This window comes from Physella acuta, unplaced genomic scaffold (genome assembly GCF_028476545.2).
Source record: "Physella acuta isolate Inbredline_101_S28 unplaced genomic scaffold, ASM2847654v3 ptg000373l, whole genome shotgun sequence".
NCBI classification, from domain to species: domain Eukaryota; kingdom Metazoa; phylum Mollusca; class Gastropoda; family Physidae; genus Physella; species Physella acuta.
Window position 1 is genome coordinate 572,442 of NW_026731892.1, and position 25,023 is coordinate 597,464.

Here is a 25,023-nt window from a genome sequence, read left to right on the forward strand (position 1 = left end):
TCAGAAAAAACATACACTATAATTCTTTAACTTTGCAATGTTCAAAACTGCAACGTCGTGCCTTTATGAATAGTAGGGTTTAAAAAAAATAATATATAGATCTAAATGATTACATTTAACTATTCAATTTTCAGTTTAGTTGTTATATAAATGTACATCGCAGCTTCAATTAAATGTTTTTCACAAATAGCAGTCCGCGTGAACTTGGTTCTGGTCACAATAATAATCAAGGTTCATCCAATCTTATTTTAGAATGCATTTCAGTGGAAAACCCAATGAATGCCATGATAACATATGGACAAATAGTCCTATAAACGTTTTACACACTGGGAAACTATAAATAATTCATTGAACCTCTCGCGTGTCGGGTGGCTGTAGTGTAATGTAGTTTTACTAGTGTTGTCAAGGAAGCTTCGTGACTTTTTCGGAATACATTAACTCATTAAGAATAAGTACTGCATTTAAACACATTTGCTTTGGGTATAAAATCGACCAAGCCACGATGTGTGATCACTCAAGACCAACTGTTCCTAACCCAGATCTTGAGGTAGAGGAAACTCTTCGTCGTCTTACATCAGTTCCTATCAGCAGGCACACAAGCCTACCGTCGGGTGATCAAGACCTCAGTGGTAGAAAAGGAATACCGTTACACGCTTCACTTTGCTCCAACTCCACCAAAATCCGGTCATTTTCTGTAGATTCATACAGATCAAAGAACTTATATGACTCTAGTAATTCAAATAACACAAAAGATTATAACAGCTACCACAATCACCCATTAACATTAAACGGAGACATGACGGGATCAAAACTTTGTAGCAAAAACAAAACTGTTAATGAAGATGATTCAGCTATTCCAATAGAAGATAAAGAGGAATTGCCGTTAGAAAAAGAGAAATATAATGATGATTTTATTGCAAAGGAAATGGCGGCACAGTACAAAAAAATAATAGAGCATTTAGGAGAAGACCCATCCAGACAAGGTCTTTTGAAAACCCCAGAAAGAGCAGCCAAGGCTATGATGTTTTTTACAAAGGGCTATAAGGAGAATATTGCAGGTATTATACTTTTTTTTCATTGCATAAACTTAATTTTATTTTCCTCAGTTATTTGTTAATTAAAAGTAACCTGCCAGTAAGATAACATCGTTTTATACTATGAATAATAGACGTACTGTGGATGGAGTATAGCCTTTAAGAAATAAATGTAACAATGCAATGCGCATTTGTGAATATTTAAGTCTTTATTCTTTGCAAATAAAGATTTCATATTTGAAAATATTCTTCCCTGTGAGCTTTTACCAATTATACATATCATTATGTTAGCTACACGCAATGCTTTGATATTGACCAGAGTTAATTGCGCACTTTGTTGCTAACTACCGTCTGATCAACTAGTGCACACTCCTCCGTTGCGTGCAATAATTACTTCTTGTAAAACTCCGCGCTATCTAGATCTAATAACTTCCATGAAACAGATGAATATTGCTTTATCTGCCCCGCTGATAGACATAAAAGGAAACTCTTTAATCACTTCTGAAAGAGAATGCGTTTAAAAGCCTCTCCTGCGATTTTGATTACAAGCGCAAATGTTTTATATTCAGCCTTAGCGAAATTTTGTTAGGGACTTATTGGGTGAGCTTTCTTAGAGAAACCCAATTTTGAATACAGATTTTCAGAATAAAAATAATAGATGTCTATTGCCGGATCGACGTTCTGTGACATTAAGTCCTATTTACATAGATGGAATGTTACGCAAAAGCAGTATCGTATTTGACTTTATAAGACTTTAAGAAATGTTCTTTATTAAAATCCAAATCGCTCAAAAGTTGATACTGATCTACGATTTTGATATAATACTTATATATGAAATTTCCTCAACCTAGCTGTATCGGTACTCAAGTTATCGTGTTTACACAGACACACGGACAGAATTGGATAATCCAGTTTTTCCAACTCCGTTACGCATAAAACGCCAAAATTTTGATAAATCTGGATTTATAATTTTTGCCCGATTAAAATAAGTCCTCTATATCCCGGTTGTGATGAAGGACTGATGAGTAAAACGATAAAAACTGTCAGAATTTCTTGTGATTTTTGTGTACGATTACAATACTTTCTCTATACTCTGTATACGAGAAAGTAAAACGAATTATGTACCAAATGAATGTAAGCTATGTGTGCACATGTCAACGGAAAATTATTTCTTTATAAAGGAAATTTTTTTTTAAAAAAAAAAGTTAATTAAACACCTATTTAAGTTACATTTTATGATACAGTGCTTAGGGGGCGCCAAAATGGGTTGGAAAAATAAATTGAAAGGTTGAGGGGGTTGCAAATCGAAATTTTGAGGGGGGGGGGGGGGGGTGGTGCAAATCGAAATCTCGAGGGGGGGGGTGCAAATCGAAAGTTTGAGGGGGGGGGGTACAAATCGAAATCTCGAGTGGGGTGCAAATCGAAAGTTTGAGGGGGGTGCAAATCGAAATCTCGAGGGGGGGGGGTGCAAATCGAAAGTTTGAGGGGGGGGGGGGAACAAATCGAAATCTCGAGTGGGGTGCAAATCGAAAGTTTGAGGGGGGTGCAAATCGAAATCTTGAGGGGGGGGGGGGTGCAAATCGAAAAGTTTGTCCTCGGGCGCATTGTCTTCGAGTTAAACATTTGAAACAAATCGGTCCGGTAGAAGGGATATTTTTTTAGAAAACATAATTGCCGTAAAGAACTACTTCCGCTCATCGGAAATCACTCAAAATTTGACTGAATCAAAAGAATAAAATTTTATAACTATGCATACTATTTCGTTTACCTAACTGAAACGGTACTAATGTTATCTGTAATTTAGAATCCGTCGATAGAGTAAATTAACACTTAGGGTATCGTAGGTATCTCAAAATTTGAAAGTAATCCATGTATAAGATAGTATACTGATATATGAAATTTCGTCTACCTAACTGAAACGATGCTCAAGTTAACGTTTTCCCATGGAAATAGAGTAAATGACCAATTCCGGTTATCAAAAATAGTTTAAGAATTGACTAAAACCTTCGCATACAATCTAATACTTACATTTGAAATTTCGTCCACCTAACTTAAAAGCTACTCAATTAAAGGCGTTTGAGAAACTGGAATTGGAGTAAGGAACACTTCCTGTTACCGGAAATCGGCCACAATTTGGTAGAAAACTACACATTTGATATAAAAAACTTATATTTGAATGTGGTCAACCTAAACGGACAGGATTGAAAAATATTTTATTTTGCCACTCCGGAAGGTGATAAAATCTCGATTTAGATTTTTGCCCTATTGTATTACACTGCATCCCTTATTTTCCGTATACGATGAAATGGGGAGGCGTAAAACGACGAAAACTAACAAAATCCCATTTTAACTATTGTGCATTATTACAAGACTTTCTCTATATTCATATTACATAATCTATCAAGAAAATAATATTTAAATGATAGTTAAAACCCCAAATTTTTCGACACCCTATTGCACTGAATGGCTGGAAAACTTGTTTATAAACAAAGAGCTGTGACACCTAGCTTTTATTTTCCCAACTTCTTTCTGTCCATGATGTCCATTTTTTGTTTTAATCTCCGTCTTTTGAAGAACATCACCCGATGTTGTTTTTTTTAATTAAGATTTTCCCCTAAAATAAAACACCTCCTTTACAAATCTGTCCTTTAGTTGACATTTCCCAGACCGCCCCCACCCCTCCACCCCACCGGTTCACGGTCCTAGGAAGGAACGTCTTGACGAGCCGTCGCTCCTTTCACCCGATGACGACAAGCCGAAGCATTGATCTTTGTTGGATGGACTCTAATGGGTAGATGATGGCGGGGACAGGCTCGCCAGACGTGGCCGGTCACTTAATCGTCTGCTAGTATTTGTTCACGCGAGTGCCAGTGTGTCCGCTCTCTTGGATTCCTGACCTCAGCCCGTATGATGAAATCTACGCATTCTGTAAATATGGGTTTACAACATGTTAGCAAATGTTGGGGGCGGGGGAGGATGTTAAAAAATACTAACAAATATTGATGTCAACTCGTGTCTATGTTGGTTTTACCATTCCTGTAATTCTGGTGTTCATAGAAATAACGAAAGAATCTTTCATACCGTTTTTATTGCATTTAGTTTGCCGTTTTAAAAATACGGGTTGTGAATTATTTTTTTTTTGGAATTCGCTCGTTTGTCGATTATCGGGAGCGCTTTTGAATTAGAATCGTTACACTTAAAAGACAGCCGACGTCACGAGTCTTAAATTAGCTCTCCTGTCATTTCATCCTTAAAGGGTTTCTCGTGTTCAACCCGTACCCCTCCACTTGAAATACGGGGGGCGAGTCTGACGCTATGTTGGGTCGCTCACTGGACCGTACATGTCGTGGGTGTAGTTAGGTGTCTTGTTCCCTGTGTCAGACTGGTGGAGTGGGTCAAGTCACTCACTGGACCGTACATGTCGTGGGTGTAGTTAAGTGTCTTGTTCCCTGTGTCGGACTGGCGGAGTGGGTCAAGTCACTCACTGGACCGTACAGGTCGTGGGTGTAGTTAGGTGTCTTGTTCCCTGTGTCAGACTGGTGGAGTGGGTCGGACACGTCGCTCACTGGACCGTACATGTCGTGGGTGTAGTTAAGTGTCTTGTTCCCTGTGTCAGACTGGTGGAATGGGTCGGACACGTCGCTCCCTGGACCTTACATGTCGTGGGTGTAGTTAGGTGTCTTGTTCCCTGTGTAAGACTGGTGGAGTGGGTCAAGTCACTCACTGTACCGTACATGTCGTGGGTGTAGTTAGGTGTCTCGTTCCCTGTGTCAGACTGGCGGAGTGGGTCAAGTCACTCACTGGACCGTACATGTCGTGGGTGTAGTTAGGTGTCTTGTTCCCTGTGTCAGACTGGTGGAGTGGGTCGGACACGTCGCTCACTAGACCGTACATGTCGTGGGTGTAGTTAGGTGTCTTGTTCCCTGTGTCAGACTGGTGGAGTGGGTCGGACACGTCGCTCACTGGACCGTACATGTCGTGGGTGTAGTTAGGTGTCTTGTTCCCTGTGTCAGACTGGTGGAGTGGGTCAAGTCACTCACTGGACCGTACATGTCGTGGGTGTAGTTTGGTGTCTTGTTCCCTGTGTCAGACTGGTGGAGTGGGTCAAGTCACTCACTGGACCGTACATGTCGTGGGTGTAGTTAGGTGTCTTGTTCCCTGTGTCAGACTGGCGGAGTGGGTCAAGTCACTCACTGGACCGTACATGTCGTGGGTGTAGTTAGGTGTCTTGTTCCCTGTGTCAGACTGGTGGAGTGGGTCAAGTCACTCACTGGACCGTACATGTCGTGGGTGTAGTTAGGTGTCTTGTTCCCTGTGTCAGACTGGTGGAGTGGGTCGGACACGTCGCTCACTGGACCGTACATGTCGTGGGTGTAGTTAGGTGTCTTGTTCCCTGTGTCAGACTGGTGGAGTGGGTCAAGTCACTCACTGGACCGTACATGTCGTGGGTGTAGTTAGGTGTCTTGTTCCCTGTGTCAGACTGGCGGAGTGGGTCAAGTCACTCACTGGACCGTACATGTCGTGGGTGTAGTTAGGTGTCTTGTTCCCTGTGTCAGACTGGTGGAGTGGGTCAAGTCACTCACTGGACCGTACATGTCGTGGGTGTAGTTAGGTGTCTTGTTCCCTGTGTCAGACTGGTGGAGTGGGTCAAGTCACTCACTGGACCGTACATGTCGTGGGTGTAGTTAGGTGTCTTGTTCCCTGTGTCAGACTGGCGGAATGGGTCAAGTCACTCACTGGACCGTACATGTCGTGGGTGTAGTTAGGTGTCTTGTTCCCTGTGTCAGACTGGTGGAGTGGGTCAAGTCACTCACTGGACCGTACATGTCGTGGGTGTAGTTAGGTGTCTTGTTCCCTGTGTCAGACTGGTGGAGTGGGTCAAGCCACTCACTGGACCGTACATGTCGTGGGTGTAGTTAGGTGTCTTGTTCCCTGTGTCGGACTGGCGGAGTGGGTCAAGTCACTCACTGGACCGTACATGTCGTGGGTGTAGTTAGGTGTCTTGTTCCCTGTGTCAGACTGGCGGAGTGGGTCAAGTCACTCACTGGACCGTACATGTCGTGGATGTAGTTAGGTGTCTTGTTCCCTGTGTCAGACTGGCGGAGTGGGTCAAGTCACTCACTGGACCGTACATGTCGTGGGTGTAGTTCGGTGTCTTGTTCCCTGTGTCAGACTGGTGGAGTGGGTCAAGTCACTCACTGGACCGTACATGTCGTGGGTGTAGTTAGGTGTCTTGTTCCCTGTGTCAGACTGGTGGAGTGGGTCGGACACCATATCAAGTCGCTCACTGATAGAACCCCCATGACAAAGTCCTAGCTACCCCACTGGTTCCCACTATTTTATTTAATATGACCGACGAATGCCGCCCTAGCTGAGTAGTGTTGCAGTGACACACCCAAACACATGATGCAAGGTCACCAAGTCCACTAACCACTTATCGATTCCACTGTAAAACCTAGCTGTATCAACAAGCCCCCCCCCCCCCCCCCTAAAAAACAATTAAGCTTTTTGCCCTCGTAGCAAAGGAGTTCTGTATTTGTTGATTAGTTGATTATTTTATAGTTCGTGTAACGGCCAGCTGAACCTGCGGTATGTTCGGCATCTCGATGGAGGTTTGACGCTTGTTTCTTTATGTTCCAGATGTGCTCAACGATGCCGTGTTTGATGAGAACCATGATGAAGTTGTCATAGTCAAGGACATCGAGATGTTTTCTCTGTGTGAACATCATCTGGTCCCATTCATGGGGAAGGTAAGTCACGTAAACAATGGTTTGGTCCAAAATAATGATCCATACTCTTGCTAATCCCTACATCTATATATATAATTCTCTTCTGGGAGACGCTAGAAAACAAGCTGTAAGCGCGCTCCCTACCACCTCCACCCCTACATGGTTGGGTGAGCTGTGGTTCACTCTAAATGTTTACAAGCAGAGCCGGGTTTAGTGTGACTATTAAGGGCAGATAATTTAGTTTGAAACGATTTCAAACGTAGGGGGGGGGGGAGTAACTAAGTGGAGTTTATTGTAGGGGAGGGGGGGGGGGGTGGGGTATCGTCCTTAACGAGATACCTATAGTGTTTTAAAGAAATATTTTCAGTGGCAGCATTGGTACTGTCGAATTCACAAATCATGAATTACTGAAAAGTAGAAAAAAACAACTAAAAGCGGCGTATGATATGCCGCGGGTCGGCTCGTTTAAATTATTATTACACTGTTGCATAAGCTATATGTATTATATGTCATCATAAAGTACACCATACCTGTACGTGAAACACCTTTTGTCATAGTCCATGGATGTTTCAAGTGGGGGGGGGGGGGGGGGGGATTGGGGTCGAACACATCACTTTTACACCACTGGTGTTATATACCCTTTGTTTGAAACGATTCTTTCATTTTAATGTATTTCTTAGTGCATATTAGAATGCTGGTCGTATTTAAAAACCTTATGTGGGTGGTTCTCATAATAATATCACTTATTTCAGTGAAAAGTCTCTGAGAAATACAATCATCGAGTATGGGCTACTGTAAGCGGAAGTGGGCGTGGAAGAAAAAATAGAATCGATAATGTCGCTTTTTGGTCGAGTAGGTTATTAGGGATCTATATACGTTTGACTGACAATATGAGCTGGCGTCTTAGTCAATGTTGTGTTGCTGCTTTTTTAAATTTTATTTCTGTATACAAAGTATAGAGGAAGTATATTTTAAAAAGCCAGTAATGTTAGTACTGTTTTAGTTAGATGGACGATATATCACAAATAAGTATTACATTGTATAGGCATGTTTCTAAAAATTGTTAATGATTTCCGGTAACCGGAAGTGGTACTTTACTCTTTTTCCATCGGAACAATAACTTGAGAGCTGTTTAATACATTCGTATAAGATTTTATTCACAGGTTGCTTTCAAATTCTTAGTGATTTCCGATTACCGGAAGTATTCATCAATGTGTCCTTTATAAAGTGCTAATATAGCGCTCTAGTATACACACACTGTTTGCGTTGATTTGGTGCGCATTTCATGCAGTGTTTCTTCCAGACTTTTTTCTCCGGGGGGGCACTTGAAATTTTCGGGGGGGGGGCGGTAAACTTACTTCGGGGGGGGGGGGGCGAACACTGTTAAAAGTATATATTTTCTATATAAATTAAATAAATTTCATTCCGTTCGGGGGGGGGGGGGGGGCGGTAAAAAAAATTTCGGGGGGGCTTTGCCCCCCCCCCCCCTCCCCGGAGAGATGCCTGGAAGAAACTCTGATTTCATGTTTCTACGCGATTCTATTATTATTAAAACAAATTTAAATATTTTAAAAATTTATAAAAACATTTATATCGTCCGATTGCACTGAAAGTTACATAAGAACTATACTAGAAAGTTCAGGGGCGATCATTCAGGCTTTATTTTACTCTGTAACAAGTAAATAACAAAAAGCTATCGTCCTCGTGCTTACGTGAACACTTCCAAACTAGCAGCTCAAGGACTGACTCATTTGACTTGGCTATCGCTTTCCATCTGATACAGCTTTACGCGATGGTCATGTATAATGTCGGGTAGATCGTTGCTCTGTTGTCGTTTGCCCACTCTACCCAGTATTCTACAAGTCTCACATTTGGGTTGCTGAGTCCTTAGGGTAGTAGTCGCGCTGTAACGACCACGCCGTCACCATTAGGGTAGTAGTCGCGCTGTACCGACCACGCCGTCACAATTAGGGTAGTAGTCGCGCTGTACCTACCACGCCATCACACTTAGGGTAGTAGTCGCGCTGTACCGACCACGCCGTCACAATTAGGGTAGTAGTCACGCTGTACCGACCACGCCGTCACAATTAGGGTAGTAGTCACGCTGTACCGACCACGCCGTCACAATTAGGGTAGTAGTCACGCTGTAACTACCACGCCATCACTATTAGGGTAGTAGTCACGCTGTACCTACCACGCCATCACACCTAGGGTAGTAGTCACGCTGTACCGACCACGCCGTCATCATTAGGGTAGTAGTCGCGCTGTACCGACCACGCCGTCACAATTAGGGTAGTAGTCGCGCTGTACCTACCACGCCATCACACTTAGGGTAGTAGTCGCGCTGTACCGACCACGCCGTCACAATTAGGGTAGTAGTCACGCTGTACCGACCACGCCGTCACAATTAGGGTAGTAGTCACGCTGTACCGACCACGCCGTCACAATTAGGGTAGTAGTCACGCTGTAACTACCACGCCATCACTATTAGGGTAGTAGTCACGCTGTACCTACCACGCCATCACACCTAGGGTAGTAGTCACGCTGTACCGACCACGCCGTCATCATTAGGGTAGTAGTCACGCTGTACCGACCACGCCATCACACCTTATAGGGTAGTAGTCACGCTGTAACTACCACGTCAACAGGCCCCAGCGTACCATAAGTGCTCATCTCTGTTGTTGTTTACTTTGGCCACTCTCGCACTTTAGATGTAAACAGCGCGGACATTATCGGCCCTCTTGCTTATTGGATCATTTGCAAGTAAAAACCTTGGCTTTTGTATCGTGTTGGCAAACACGAGGAAATGATGGACGTTATGTAGATGCAAATGTCTGTTCTACCCATCAGCCATTTCTGTCTGTTTCTCCTACAACTTGTTGACACTGCCACTGAAGTTGTGTATAGGAAATTAGCAAAAACTGAAGAAAACATCGGTCAGCCAGCTTGAAAAGTGCCTTTTTGATGTGTATTTGTGTGCGTTACAAGCAATTTGCCAATCTAGTAAACACAAGTATTTAACCATCTCAACACAAGCAGACAATTTGAATGTCTGCTAGTAAACACAAGTATTTACCCATCTCAACACAACCAGACAATTTGAATGTCTGCTAGTAAACACTAGCATTCAGCCATCTCAACACAAGCAGACAATTTGAATGTCTGCTAGTAAACACTAGCATTCAGCCATCTCAACACAAGCAGACAATTTGAATGTCTGCTAGTAAACACTAGCATTCAGCCATCTCAACACAAGCAGACAATTTGAATGTCTGCTTGTAAACACAAGTATTTACCCATCTCAACACAACCAGACAATTTGAATGTCTGCTAGTAAACACAATTATTTAGCCATCTCAATACAACCAGACAATTTGAATGTCTGCTAGTAAACACTAGCATTCAGCCATCTCAACACAAGCAGACAATTTGAATGTCTGCTAGTAAACACAAGTATTTACCCATCTCAACACAACCAGACAATTTGAATGTCTGCTAGTAAACACAATTATTTAGCCATCTCAATACAACCAGACAATTTGAATGTCTGCTAGTAAATACAGGCATCGAGCCCAGTGTTTCTTCCAGACTTTTCTCTCGGGGGGGGGGGGGGGGAGCGGACAGCATTTTCCGGGGGGGGGGGGTGGACACACTTGTAAAAGTATGTTTTCTATTTAAATCCCATTTCTTTCGGGGGGGGGGGGGGGCGGTAGACTTTCTTCGGGAAGATGCCTGGAAGAAACTCTGATCCAGTCTTGCAACACAAGCATACAATGTGCATGTCAGCTAGTAAATACAAGCATTCAGCCATCTCAACACAAGCATACAATGTTAATGTCTGCTTGTAAACACTAGCATTCAGCCATCTCAACACAAGCAGAAAATGTGAATGTCTGCTTGTAAACACTAGCATTCAGCCATCTCAACACAAGCAGAAAATGTGAATGTCTGCTTGTAAACACTAGCATTCAGCCATCTCAACACAAGCAGAAAATGTTAATGTCAGCTAGTAAACACTAGCATTCAGCCATCTCAACATAAGCAGAAAATGTTAATGCCTGCTAGTAAACATTAGCATTCAGCCATCTCAACACAAGCATACAATGTGCTTGTCTGCTAGTAAACACTAGCATTCAGCCATCTCAACACAAGCATACAATGTGCTTGTCTGCTAGTAAACATTAGCATTTAGCCATCTCAACACAAGCAGACAATTTGAATGTCTGCTTGTAAACACTAGCATTCAGCCATCTCAACACAAGCATACAATGTGCTTGTCTGCTAGTAAACATTAGCATTTAGCCATCTCAACACAAGCAGACAATTTGAATGTCTGCTTGTAAACACTAGCATTCAGCCATCTCAACACAAGCATACAATGTGCTTGTCTGCTAGTAAACATTAGCATTTAGCCATCTCAACACAAGCAGAAAATGTGAATGTCTGCTAGTAAACATTAGCATTTAGCCATCTCAACACAAGCAGAAAATGTGAATGTCTGCTAGTAAACATTAGCATTCAGCCATCTCAACATAAGCAGAAAATGTGCATGTCCGAATCGATCTCTTGTAACAAGTATTTCTTTAACAAACTATTTAGAATAGATAATGGAAATGTATTGACTTGTGTGCCAGGTGGGAGGGGGGGGGGGATAGGCTTGTAGTGTAGAGATAACGGACACGAACATCTCGTTAATAGAAGTTTAACTACCTGCCCTTTAGAAACAGCTGCATACAAAGAAAGGCAGTAAATTATCTTTTCATAAAAATCAGTTGTGTTCAAATATATAAAGGTGTTAAGAAAACTAAACACCACTTCATTATAGAAATAGTTAAAAATAAACATTTTAATATTGTGACAGCACCGAAAAAATATTCAATCAAAGCATAACAGTATCGAAGACCAAAACCTTTATTAATCCGATTCATTAATTTACACGACTAGACAGAAAGAACCTTCTTATTTTAAAATATATGCAGTGTAGAAGTGGGAGGGGTAAGAACAGCTTTATTTTTTTAGTTATGAAAGAGCCACCGACCGGTTTTCTTGTTGGGTCGACCCACCAAACACATTTCGGTGACCTTTGCATCTTTATAGTATAGCGATACGGTTGAACTAAACCTCTGCATTGCGTTATGCAAAATCTGTGGTTCTCTAAATCTTGTCTGAATAATCTATTTTTAGTGCAAAGCAATATTGATTTTCTTTTGCTTTAAATTAAAGTTGTAATTACTTGATCTTTTGAAGTAGATGTGTGTGTGATGGTGTTTTCGTCTTGTTAAATGGTGTAGGAAGAAAACGTGCTGAACAAAAAAAAGCAGCTAAACAAAGTTGATGATATAAGCCTGCTATGTCCGGCATGATGTCCAGTTGGTGATCCTGGTATTTGCAAATATCCCCACGTCTGACAAGATTCAGTCGGTGGATTTGTTATTTAAAAATCTATGTCCGGCATGATGTCCAGTTGGTGATATCGGTATTTTAAAATCTCTCACTATGTAGTCGTTAGCTGGACCTGGATTACGGAACAATCTGCATATTCATGACGCTGATTCGAAGGCTTGTATCATCTGTATTGATCTCTTGCCAAGTCTGCGTGAATTGGCAGTCTCGGGGTGGGGTATGGATATTCTTTTGTAGTACCCTGGGTGGGGGGGGGGGGGGCGGTAGATCTAATACATCCGTTAGTACCATGTAGGCCTACTTATAATACTATAATTATCAATATTTGCAGCCAACGCTCCTGCATTGCATGCAAGATTATTGTTTAGGATTAGAAAAATATGCTGGATAATTTCCCCTACGTGGCACATCGTCATAAAGTTTTGAACTCGAACTCTTGAACTAGCGTCTGGCAACATTTTTGGACTAATTAATGTGTACACTAATTAACAGAATCATTATGTCTACCAAGGTGTCCAATATTTAGCATTGTCAATTAATTACGAAATGAATCATAGTAGACGACTGACGTTGTTCATTGTTCTGTGGAGGCGAAGGAGTCGTGTCATGTGTTAGGAGATATTTACGTGCAACTTGAGGTGAATGAATCGTGTCGTGTGTTAGGAGATATTTACGTGCAACTTGAGGTGAATGAATCGTGTCGTGTGTTAGGAGATAATATAAACACAACTTGAGGCGAATGAATCGTGTCGTGTGTTAGGTGATATTTACGCGCAACTTGAGGCGAATGAATCGTGTCGTGTGTTAGGTGATATTTACGCGCAACTTGAGGCGAATGAATCGTGTCGTGTGTTAGGAGATAATATAAACACAACTTGAGGCGAATGAATCGTGTCGTGTGTTAGGTGATATTTACGCGCAACTTGAGGCGAATGAATCGTGTCGTGTGTTAGGAGATAATATAAACACAACTTGAGGCGAATGAATCGTGTCGTGTGTTAGGTGATATTTACGCGCAACTTGAGGCGAATGAATCGTGTCGTGTGTTAGGAGATATTTAAGCGCAACTGTTTGAGGTGAAATCACATTTTTATTTCGTACCTCCATCAGAGCTGGGGGCTTCCCTGTGACGTCATTAATCATTCCTCGTAGCCCTGGTGTATCTAATTAAGGAGGACTGGGCATTGACCTTAGTATATTTTTTTTTATCTGCGTAGTCAGCGCTATACAGTGCGATTAGCAAGAACGGAATGACCCAGACCGTTTGGCGACCAACAGTGTTTTAAAGTGAACCCAACCCTGTGTGTGTGTGTCAGCGATTACCCACGAACATTGTTTTAAACTGAACCCAACCCTGTGTGTGTGTCAGCGATTACCCACGAACATTGTTTTAAAGTGAACCTAACCCTGTGTGTGTGTGTGTCAGCAATTACCCACGAACATTGTTTTAAAGTGAACCTAACCCTGTGTGTGTGTGTCAGCGATTACCCACGAACATTGTTTTAAAGTGAACCCAACCCTGTGTGTGTGTGTCAGCGATTACCCATGAACATTGTTTTAAAGTGAACCCAACCCTGTGTGTGTGTCAGCGATTACCCATGAACAGTGTTTTAAAGTGAACCCAACCCTGTGTGTGTGTGTCAGCGATTACCCATGAACATTGTTTTAAAGTGAACCCAACCCTGTGTGTGTGTCAGCGATTACCCATGAACAGTGTTTTAAAGTGAACCCAACCCTGTGTGTGTGTCAGCGATTACCCACGAACATTGTTTTAAAGTGAACCCAACCCTGTGTGTGTGTCAGCGATTACCCACGAACAGTGTTTTAAAGTGAACCTAACCCTGTGTGTGTGTGAGCGATTACCCACGAACAGTGTTTTAAAGTGAACCTAACCCTGTGTGTGTGTGAGCGATTACCCACGAACATTGTTTTAAAGTGAACCCAACCCTGTGTGTGTGTGAGCGATTACCCACGAACATTGTTTTAAAGTGAACCCAACCCTGTGTGTGTGTCAGCGATTACCCACGAACAGTGTTTTAAAGTGAACCCAACCCTGTGTGAATGTCGGAGTTTACCCACGAACATTGTTTTAAATTGAACCCAACCCTGTGTGTGTGTGTCAGCGATTACCCACGAACAGTGTTTTAAAGTGAACCCAACCCTGTGTGTGTGTGTCAGCGATTACCCACGAACATTGTTTTAAATTGAACCCAACCCTGTGTGTGTGTGTCAGCGATTACCCACGAACATTGTTTTAAATTGAACCCAACCCTGTGTGTGTGTCAGCGATTACCCACGAACAGTGTTTTAAAGTGAACCTAACCCTGTGTGTGTGTGTGTGTGTGTGTGAGCGATTACCCACGAACATTGTTTTAAAGTGAACCCAACCCTGTGTGTGTGTGTCAGCGAATACCCACGAACAGTGTTTTAAAGTGAACCCAACCCTGTGTGTGTGTGAGCGATTACCCACGAACATTGTTTTAAAGTGAACCCAACCCTGTGTGTGTGTGTCAGCGATTACCCACGAACATTGTTTTAAAGTGAACCCAACCCTGTGTGTGTGTCAGCGATTACCAACGCACATTGTTTTAAATTGAACCCAACCCTGTGTGTGTGTGTGTGTGTGTGTGTGTGAGAGCGATTACCCACGAACATTGTTTTAAAGTGAACCCAACCCTGTTTGTGTGTGTGTGAGCGATTACCCACGAACATTGTTTTAAAGTGAACCCAACCCTGTGTGTGTGAGCGATTACCCACGAACATTGTTTTAAAGTGAACCCAACCCTGTTTGTGTGTGTGTGAGCGATTACCCACGAACATTGTTTTAAAGTGAACCCAACCCTGTGTGTGTGAGCGATTACCCACGAACATTGTTTTAAAGTGAACCCAACCCTGTGTGTGTGTCAGCGATTACCCATGAACAGTGTTTTAAAGTGAACCCAACCCTGTGTGTGTGTCAGCAATTACCCACGAACATTGTTTTAAAGTGAACCCAACCCTGTGTGTGTGTCAGCGATTACCCATGAACATTGTTTTAAAGTGAACCCAACCCTGTGTGTGTGTCAGCGATTACCCATGAACAGTGTTTTAAAGTGAACCCAACCCTGTGTGTGTGTCAGCAATTACCCACGAACATTGTTTTAAAGTGAACCCAACCCTGTGTGTGTGTCAGCGATTACCCACGAACATTGTTTTAAAGTGAACCCAACCCTGTGTGTGTGTGTCAGCGATTACCCACGAACAGTGTTTTAAAGTGAACCCAACCCTGTGTGAATGTCGGAGTTTACCCACGAACATTGTTTTAAATTGAACCCAACCCTGTGTGTGTGTGTCAGCGATTACCCACGAACAGTGTTTTAAAGTGAACCCAACCCTGTGTGTGTGTGTCAGCGATTACCCACGAACATTGTTTTAAATTGAACCCAACCCTGTGTGTGTGTGTCAGCGATTGCCCACGAACATTGTTTTAAATTGAACCCAACCCTGTGTGTGTGTGTCAGCGATTACCCACGAACAGTGTTTTAAAGTGAACCCAACATCAGGGTGTTTACTCACCAATCCCACAGCCAATCCCGAAAGCAGTACTCACGTTTTTTATGCCCCCAGTTAAAGCAAAACGGTGTTGGTCTGAAGCGGTCCACCCACACCAAACATGGCCCATTCATGGATCAATGCATGGGCTGGGAGTGGGTATTATGACAAAGGAATAAAGGAAGCTTATTGATTGAGTACTCAATACATCAGAAACGGCTCACTAAACGAAGATTCATTTTATTTTAATACATCATCATCATATTATTCTTTACTATAACATGTCCACTGAAAGCCCAAAATACGTTGTCTTAATATCTTTGATGCTTACCATTATAATATAAAAGTCTGTTCAAATCTTTGTACACATTTTCTTTCAGGTGCATATTGGATATCTGCCAAACAATAAAATTCTAGGCCTTAGTAAATTAGCAAGGTGAGACACAGTTCTAATGTATCATCTTTAAGTTAATGCTTGAATCGACTTTATTAGATATTACCTTGATAAAGGATATAGTAACTTTATTGATTCACTTAAAATCTTTTTCAGAATTGTTGAAGTCTACAGCAGACGTCTCCAGGGTGAGCATTGATTTATTTGACATACAGTGAGCTGCTAGTATGATCACATCTTTATTTATTTGACATACAGTGAGCTGCTAGTATGATCACATCTTTATTTGACATACAGTGAGCTGCTAGTATGATCACATCTTTATTTATTTGACATACAGTGAGCTGCTAGTCTGATCACATCTTTATTTGACATACACTGAGCTGCTAGTATGATCACATCTTTATTTGACATACAGTGAGCTGCTAGTATGATCACATCTTTATTTGACATACAGTGAGCTGCTAGTATGATCACATCTTTATTTATTTGACATACAGTGAGCTGCTAGTCTGATCACATCTTTATTTGACATACACTGAGCTGCTAGTATGATCACATCTTTATTTGACATACAGTGAGCTGCTAGTATGATCACATCTTTATTTATTTGACATACAGTGAGCTGCTAGTATGATCACATCTTTATTTATTTGACATACAGTGAGCTGCTAGTATGATCACATCTTTATTTATTTGACATACAGTGAGCTGCTAGTATGATCACATCTTTATTTGACATACAGTGAGCTGCTAGTATGATCACATCTTTATTTATTTGACATACAGTGAGCTGCTAGTATGATCACATCTTTATTTGACATACAGTGAGCTGCTAGTATGATCACGTCTTTATTTATTAGACATACAGTGAGCTGCTAGTATGATCACATCTCAGTCCGCTACGTAATGTCTATAGCTAAATTGTTATACCAGTCTAAAATGTCAAACTTTTTTTCCAGTCCAAGAACGCCTAACTAAACAGATTGCCTTAGCCATCACAGAAGCCATACAGCCCTCAGGGGTGGGCGTGGTTATAGAAGCCAGGTAGGAAGATTTGTCATGTCAGTCAAGTTTAGTGAGTGACTAGGTGAAACACTGAGTAGCATTGGTTAAATCCTGTCTGCTTATGCTTGTATCAACTTAGCTTCTGTTGTGAAGCCCAGTTTTTGATGCCATGTTACAAAGCTTATTTGATTGTTTTGTTTTTACTTGCAGCCACATGTGTATGGTGATGAGAGGTGTACAGAAACTCAACAGTAAGACCATCACAAGCACAATGCTGGGGGTCTTTAGAGATGACCCCAAGACGAGAGAAGAATTTCTGTCTTTGACTCTAGCCAAGTAGCTGTCACCATTTGATCTGGCAACAGTGTAGCATTAGATAGCTAGAAAGGGCTGTAAAAGTTTATTGTAATCTCATCAAAGTATTTCTAGCAAGTTTAGGGAACATTAGTTATCTGTGGTGGTGGTTTTGTTGGTTTTTGTTTTATAAAAGACTCGTACATTTTTTTTTTTTTGCATTTATTGTTCAATTAACTTTACCGGTATTTGTGTATAAAATTCATGGGACTCATAATCAAATAATTAAATTCATATCATAATTTTACATTTTTTTTTTTTTGCTTTTTGTTGGCTGAAAATAACTTGTATTTTTTATTTCATAATTTTACTAATTTAAAAAAAAAATAATGTTTGAAGTAAAAAACTTTCTAAATTTATTCAAATATCCTGTATACAAAATAAAAATTCTCTTAAATTTTTTACTTTTTAATCTGTCATTACAAGTAAAAATAGTCAAACTTGGCCAGAAAGTGTATTTAATGAAATGTTGTGTTCTTTTTATTTTGTGTATTATTTTTGCTTCACTGCTGCAAATTAAACATGAGCTTTATGATGAAACAGCATTTATGCCATCTTAATATTTATAAGCCCTAGTTGTTTTAGTGAGTTGACACTGTTAAAATCAAACATTAAGCTTGTATTAAGCATGTAGTAAGCAATATACTGGTAAAGTTTGATGAGCTTTACTCACTTTAAAAGCTGTAGGGTAAATCAAAAAGCTATTTATATCTTCATTTATGTCTCATTTGTGTGATTAACTTGAAGCATAATAAATATTCATGTACTTTATTCAAAATGTTTATTTTCTATTTAATTATTCATTATTCTTTATACATTCCTTGAAAACATTCATTTACAAAGTTCACTTTGTGATAAAAGGTTGCCCAGTGCTAAATATAATTTACAAATATTATTCAAAGAAAATCTCATATTTAACTTTTTCACCATTTTCAGATCTTTTATTCAAATTTTGAACTGATTATAGAGGTTCAAACCAGTTGTTTTGTTGTGTTCAATCAAAAACTTTGTTTAATAACACTCAAAATTTTGATGTTGGTGTTGCATCAAAATTAACATTCCATTCCATTATTATATTTTAAATAAAAGAATTTTTTTCATTAGATTTTTAAAAATGTCCACTTTTATTTTCAAACTGTTTGCTATTATGAAGCAAATTATAATGTAACACATTTTGAACCAGAGTAATTTCTTTCTATTATTTACAAAATGTACTATATATAATATGTTTATGACACTGAAAAGATGTATTTATCTTCTATTATTCAATAAAGACATTTTTAATATAACCTCAACATATCTCAAGCACATCTGTGAAAAAAAAAATTTAAAGTGTAATTCTATTGGTATTGAAGATACATAGGTGATAGATACTGTTTGTGTAGTGAACTAGACTGCTTTTTATACCTTCTGCTTCCTTTCATGTTAGATGTATTAACATGTCATGGATACATACACATTCATATTGCTGTTGTATATTAAAGTGATTGGACTTGGATAATTGACACAAAATGATCATTGAATTAGACATCCTTTATTGTGTAATGTGTCAAATGTGTGCCTATACAGCTATGTTCCCTGGATTGTATGTAGCAAATCTATTGATGTTAACATATGATTTATTGTTTGAGATGTATACATTTTGAGCTCTTAACTAATATTAGGTGTACCAATGTGTACATGAAATTTTACAGTCAACGATCTAATGTACACAATAGGTTCATTCTTATATATAACATGCTGCACTTATACATTACTTCATTAGAAAAAAAAAGTTTAAACTTCTTCTTCTTCTTCGTTCTTAATTTTTGGATATGGTGGAGGATTCAGACAACAAGTCCAACTTCGTGGACAAACCGGACTGTGGTTTCCAGTTTGTCAGGTGTCCCATATAATTTTTCCCTGAGTGGGGTGGGCTGGGGCCAGTGTCTGCCTCTTGCCTGGCTATACAGAGTACATTCCTGAAAGTTTAAACAATAATACATAGCCATTGTTTTTATTCTATCTGATAGATGTTTAGAACACAATAGAATTGGATAAAAGAGAATGATTTACATTTATTTGGTTAAGACATTCTCATTTTTTAAATCTGCTTTCCATTAATCAGTAGTTGGTTGATCAGTATGTGTTTTTTTATTCTATTTATTAAACAGTTATTATTCATTAAAACAAGTCAAACAGGATATCAGAAATGTTGACTTGTTAATTTATCAGAATGTAAACATGTAGATACCAGACCTTTCAACAGCCCAGATGTAGAATGTATTGGAACTATAAAACATGGACCAAGGTGCAATACTATTGCATCTGAATCAACTTGAATTATTCTGACAAAAAAAAATCAATGTTGCCTAAAATGTATGAAATTATTTACTTTATGTTAAAGCACTCAAAGAATTTTGATCAGAAAGGTATCACAAAAATGTAACCACATCTTCAAATTTCCTTTGCAAAAAAAACTACAGGCAACATCAGTTAACTAATTATGTTAATTGTATGTCTACTTTTCTGTGTTCTGTGTACAATATCTAATCCATGACAACATGTGTAAGCTGAAATGTATTTTTGACGTTTCTACAAATGAATTATACAAAAACCAAAGCTAATTGGTAATACTGTTGACAAAAATAAAACATGATAGCCTAAATTGTTTGAGTTAAGATTTCTCATATTGTTTGTTGTAATTAGTGTTGTCTATTACCTAAATATGTTGTTATTTTTTTTTTCCAAGTTGACCTTCTAACATCACTTTTACTTGTTTCCTAGTTTGATGTTTTCCTAACACTTATCAGTCAGTGGTGGGCGTGGTCGAGTCAGTAAAGCTGATGGTTGCTAAACCAAAAAATTTCGAGTTCGAGCCCTCAGGCAGATGAGGCTCGTTAGCTGGGGACAGCCACTCTTCTTGGAGAGTCAGACAACTCCAAAATCAAACAACTGCTGCCTTGTAGTTTGTTGTTCTTGGTTGGGCAAAGGCTATAGAAGCAAATAAAAAAAAAGCAGGCTGAAATTAGACTCAATGGCGCATAACCAGTTGAAACGTATACTTAATTGTGTTGGAAGCGTGGTTGAGTCGGCAAAGCTCATGGTTAGTTAACATTAAAAAAAGTCTCGAGTTCGAACCCTCTGGCAGATAAGGCTTGATCCCTTCCAACACTAAAAATTAAGAACGAAGAAGAAGAAAGAAGAGTCAGTGATCTGTTGGCTGTTCTTTTTTTCTACTCTGTCACCATTTAACAGTGGCTTCATTATGTCGGGTCTCACCTGTTCAGTAATCTTCCATCAGAAGTTTCACTCAGATATTTTTCTTAAGAAGGGGCCAAATTTTTTCTAAATAAATATCTTCCGTGGAACAGAGAAAGTGCTCTGAAAAATGCCTGAATGCCAGGATAAAATAAAACTCTTGTAACTAAATCACAACAATCATGTCTTTTAGATCTAATGTCTCTTACTATAACACTATTTATAGAATATAAAACATTCAACTGTATATTACTTATGCTTATCAAATCACTTTATTATGAACCAGGCAATACACATATGAATCAAAGTCCAGAAATAACTGGCCTGCCCCTGTGCTCTTTAAGCTCAAGTCATACGGAATGATTAATTCCTTATGAGAAATAAATGCTTGAAGTGCTTGACATTCTCTGTTGTCATTCATGCATCAGTTTCTTTATTAGAACTTAATTAGGCATGATCTTATTTAGAACAATTCATTTTCTTCAAAATCTATATATGTATCATCATTATCATTGCTCAACACCCATTGATGCATTAGGCTTCAACTAGTAAGAGTCATTTCATTTTGTCTCTATCCTGTTGGAATGCATGACCTTTCTTTTTCAACTCTTTCACTATTGATCTCCAACATTTCATTTAATGCAATATTTTAAAATAGTGATACATGCAGTTCCTGCAAATAATATCCACATATTTATGCAAGTCTTTGTGACATTTATTAAACAAGAAACATGACCACTGCTTTTATACCCCCGTTCTCTCTTCCCCCCCCCCCCCTCCCCAAACGAGATGGAATTTATATAGATCTAGTGAAAATATACTTTTACTAGTGTCCGCCCTCCCCCCGGAAATGTTGACAGCCCCCCCCCCCCGGAAAATATCAAGCCCCCCCCCCCCCCCCCCGGAGAAAAAAGTCTGGAAGAAACACCCCCCCCCCCCCCCGCCAATTAATATGGTCACTTCTTACAATAACAGTAAGCTAAATTTATGTGGATTAAAATTTCTACCTTCACCGGCAGAAGCTAAAAACGAAACTGGTCAGTTAGATTAGGAGTTACCTCATACAAAAACAGGAAGCTAAATATCGTCATGCGCAGAGGCATCTAATCACCGCCATTGATATAGTTTTTGTGGTTTTGATAACAAGAATATTGGAACTTATTTTCAGAATGTTAAAAATATTAGTTGAACCAGAATAGCATCCCAATGTCTGGGACTCTGGCCTTATTTAGAAAGACAGCCGGTCATGGCGATATAAAAAAGTCGGCCCTGAAAGTAGCAGATACTAAAAAAGATACAGTCACTCGACTGAAGCATCTTCGACTTGTTTTGGGTTCGAAATTTTCGACTTGTTCTAGTCTAGCATCTAGTCTAGGTTGTAGCATGAGATTAGAACTAAAGAGTTTTATAACTTATAAACCTGTTAGTTACTTGGTGGTGGGATTAAGAATCACAATGATACCTAATTTATAGTGCTAGCTTAATTAGAAGCTGAGAAATTAATTTTTTTGTTTTTTAATAGCTGGCTTAACAGAAAATCTGTAAATGGGAGATAACACCAGGAAACAAAAAAAAATAAAAACAGCAAAATAATCTTAAACAATTTTATTTTAAAAAATCATATCACAATTTATAACAAATAAAAGTTACAATAATAACTGCCCTTGAAAGAATACAGAAAGTGCAATTACAGCTGTAATTTGCGACTTTTTAGCACATAGGCCTAATTTAAATTTAATCAAAATTTTAATATTTCAAATCTTGTATTTTTAGACAGCCCTATTTCTAATTATTTAGTACTGCTGTTGAAACTACAAATATATGCCCTGAAATGGCTAAGAATAATAATTAATTAGGCTATAATTAATGAAAATAACTGCTATAATTTGCAGATCAAAATAATTAATTTTTCAAACTTTGTATTTTTGTGAAAAATATATAGGCCTAAATGTTTAGTTTTACCTGTGCTGATTAAAACAACTTAATAGCTGAGTGTTAGAACAACAAAAAAATGAAATAAAAAAAAATCACCTCTAACTATGAATGTACCAAAACTGAGGTCAACATCTACCAAACATCCAGGTCCACAATTAGAGCATGTACAGGAATCTGAACTGTCCTCATTTCCTCACATGTAGCTAAGGATGAAAGGATAAGACTTGATCTTGCTTGATGGTAGCCTATCAAAACCCTCGAAGAGCAGTCCTTACCAGCCAGCTTGTAGACCAACAGATAACAAGCCAAGTCTTGTCCCTCTATGACTTGCTGCAGAAAAGGCTTCTGTCTGGCATCTATCCTAGCAAACAGTTCATGTTCGGCCGTAACACCACCCAGCAACAAAGCAGTCAGCACTTCCTTGTCCTAAAGGAAACTCCCCTTTTTCTCCCATTGATTGAAAAAGTAGAGGAGCCAAAATGTTCAGACAAACTGGTGAAAAAGGTTAGGTTTGCGCCCTGAGACATAGGCAGGTGACAAGAGCTCTCCAGGCATCTCTGTCCTGCGACAGTCTTTTCAAATGTCCCCAGGTGTATCCAATCTTCTTAGTGTCTTCTTTCAGGTCACGTCTCCAGGTCTTCCTCTTTTGTGTAAGTCTTGTGGATTCCAGGATAAACTAATGGCTATTCTAATTGTAAGAGATTCTAAATTAGTTTAAATCTAATTAATAATGCATACAAAATGCCTAGCCCTGATAAGAAGACTACTATGTTCCAAAAATGTTATTGGACAAGGGTTGAAAAAAGGCAATTAAGAATACATTTGCAAAATTAAGTGATATGACCTTGATAAAACTGGAAACACAAGTGGTTTATCTAGCTTATTTTATATAATTACTGACAAAGCCTTAAATAATTTATACTTATATAGTACAGATTTGAGAACTAGTGCCTTTTTTTACGGTTTTTGCCATTCATAGTAATGAAAAAAGCAATATGGCGGACTATTAAATTTGCTTGAACAAGGCTTGAAAAAAAAAAAAATTTGAATACATTTGCAAAATTAAGTGGCATGTCCTTGATAGAATAATAAAGACAAGTGGTTTATCTAGCTTATTTTATATGATTACTGACAAAGCCTTAAATACTTTATAAGTTATAGACTTCAGAACTGGTGCCTTTTTCACGTTTTTTGCCATTCATAGTAATGAAAAAAGCAATATGGCGGACTATAAAATTTGCTTGAACAAGGCTTGAAAAAAAAAAAAAATTTGAATACATTTGCAAAATTAAGTGACATGTCCTTGATAGAATAATAAAGACAAGTGGTTTATCTAGCTTATTTTATATGATTACTGACAAAGCCTTAAATACTTTATAAGTTATAGACTTCAGAACTGGTGCCTTTTTCACGTTTTTTGCCATTCATAGTAATGAAAAAAGCAATATGGCGGACTATAAAATTTGCTTGAACAAGGCTTGAAAAAAAAAAAAAATTTGAATACATTTGCAAAATTAAGTGACATGTCCTTGATAGAATAATAAAGACAAGTGGTTTATCTAGCTTATTTTATATGATTACTGACAAAGCCTTAAATACTTTATAAGTTATAGACTTCAGAACTGGTGCCTTTTCACGTTTTTTGCCATTCATAGTAATGAAAAAAGCAATATGGCGGACTACCAACAAGGCTTGACAAAAAAATTAATTTCAAATACATTTGCAAAATTCTAATTGATTTCCTTAATAAAATATTCAATATAGGTGGTTTATCTAACTTTTTACTTAAAAATCTGAGCGCAGGCGATTATAATTTTGTGAGAATACGCTTTTGAATTGTAGCTAATTTTTACCAATCATTATAATGGAGGCCGCCATGATGGCAGGCAGAAAAATCGAGATACCCAAGGTTTAAAAAAAAATTAATTTAAGATAGGTTTGTAAAATTTATTCTTAATTTCTTGTTAGAATATGAAACAAGAATGGTTAATCTATTTAATTCTCATTAAATATTGGTGCAGGCGGGTTCTTTTATATTAAAAAAAAAAGGTTGAAAACTTACCTATTTTTCTGAAGCAAATATTCAAGTTAAAAAAAAAAAAAATTGAAAAATTTTTGCACTGGGTAATGGCCGAAAATCCAAACTTTGTAAAAATTTGGCTGCTGGACGGAAGCGGAACTTGAATTATTTAATCTTTAATTAATAAGAGTACTAGGTAAAAAAAGAGAAAAATACTCATGCAGGCTGGAACAGGGAGGTTTTTTCAAGTCGGTTACCTCCCTTGGCCCTTAGTCTACATACTAATCTAGTCTCCAGAGTACTATTCTAGATTTTTGACTAATCTAGACCATTTCTAGACTCAACAATTCTAGATCTAGATCTATAGAGTCTAAT

General features: G+C 38.8%; 2 protein-coding genes across 11 annotated transcripts in view; both read left to right on the plus strand.

Moving 5' to 3' along the window:
• The first annotated feature begins 265 nt into the window (after nucleotides 1–265).
• On the plus strand, nucleotides 266–19,229 carry LOC131941802 (GTP cyclohydrolase 1). Its single transcript, XM_059301326.1, has 6 exons — nucleotides 266–1,058; nucleotides 6,675–6,784; nucleotides 16,078–16,133; nucleotides 16,248–16,279; nucleotides 17,054–17,138; nucleotides 17,310–19,229. The coding sequence occupies exons 1-6, from the start codon at nucleotides 503–505 to the stop codon at nucleotides 17,437–17,439; spliced, it is 969 nt and encodes a 322-aa protein (XP_059157309.1). The 5' UTR covers nucleotides 266–502; the 3' UTR covers nucleotides 17,440–19,229.
• A 2,559-nt stretch (nucleotides 19,230–21,788) lies between these two features.
• The window catches only part of LOC131941805 (ral GTPase-activating protein subunit alpha-1), a 33,038-nt gene continuing 29,803 nt past the window's right edge, over nucleotides 21,789–25,023 (plus strand). For all 10 annotated transcript variants that reach the window (XM_059301334.1, XM_059301335.1, XM_059301336.1 and 7 more), the window contains exon 1: nucleotides 21,789–22,026. In XM_059301334.1, coding sequence (XP_059157317.1) covers nucleotides 21,900–22,026 — 127 coding nt within the window. In that variant the 5' untranslated portion in view covers nucleotides 21,789–21,899. The remainder of the gene's footprint in view (nucleotides 22,027–25,023) is intronic.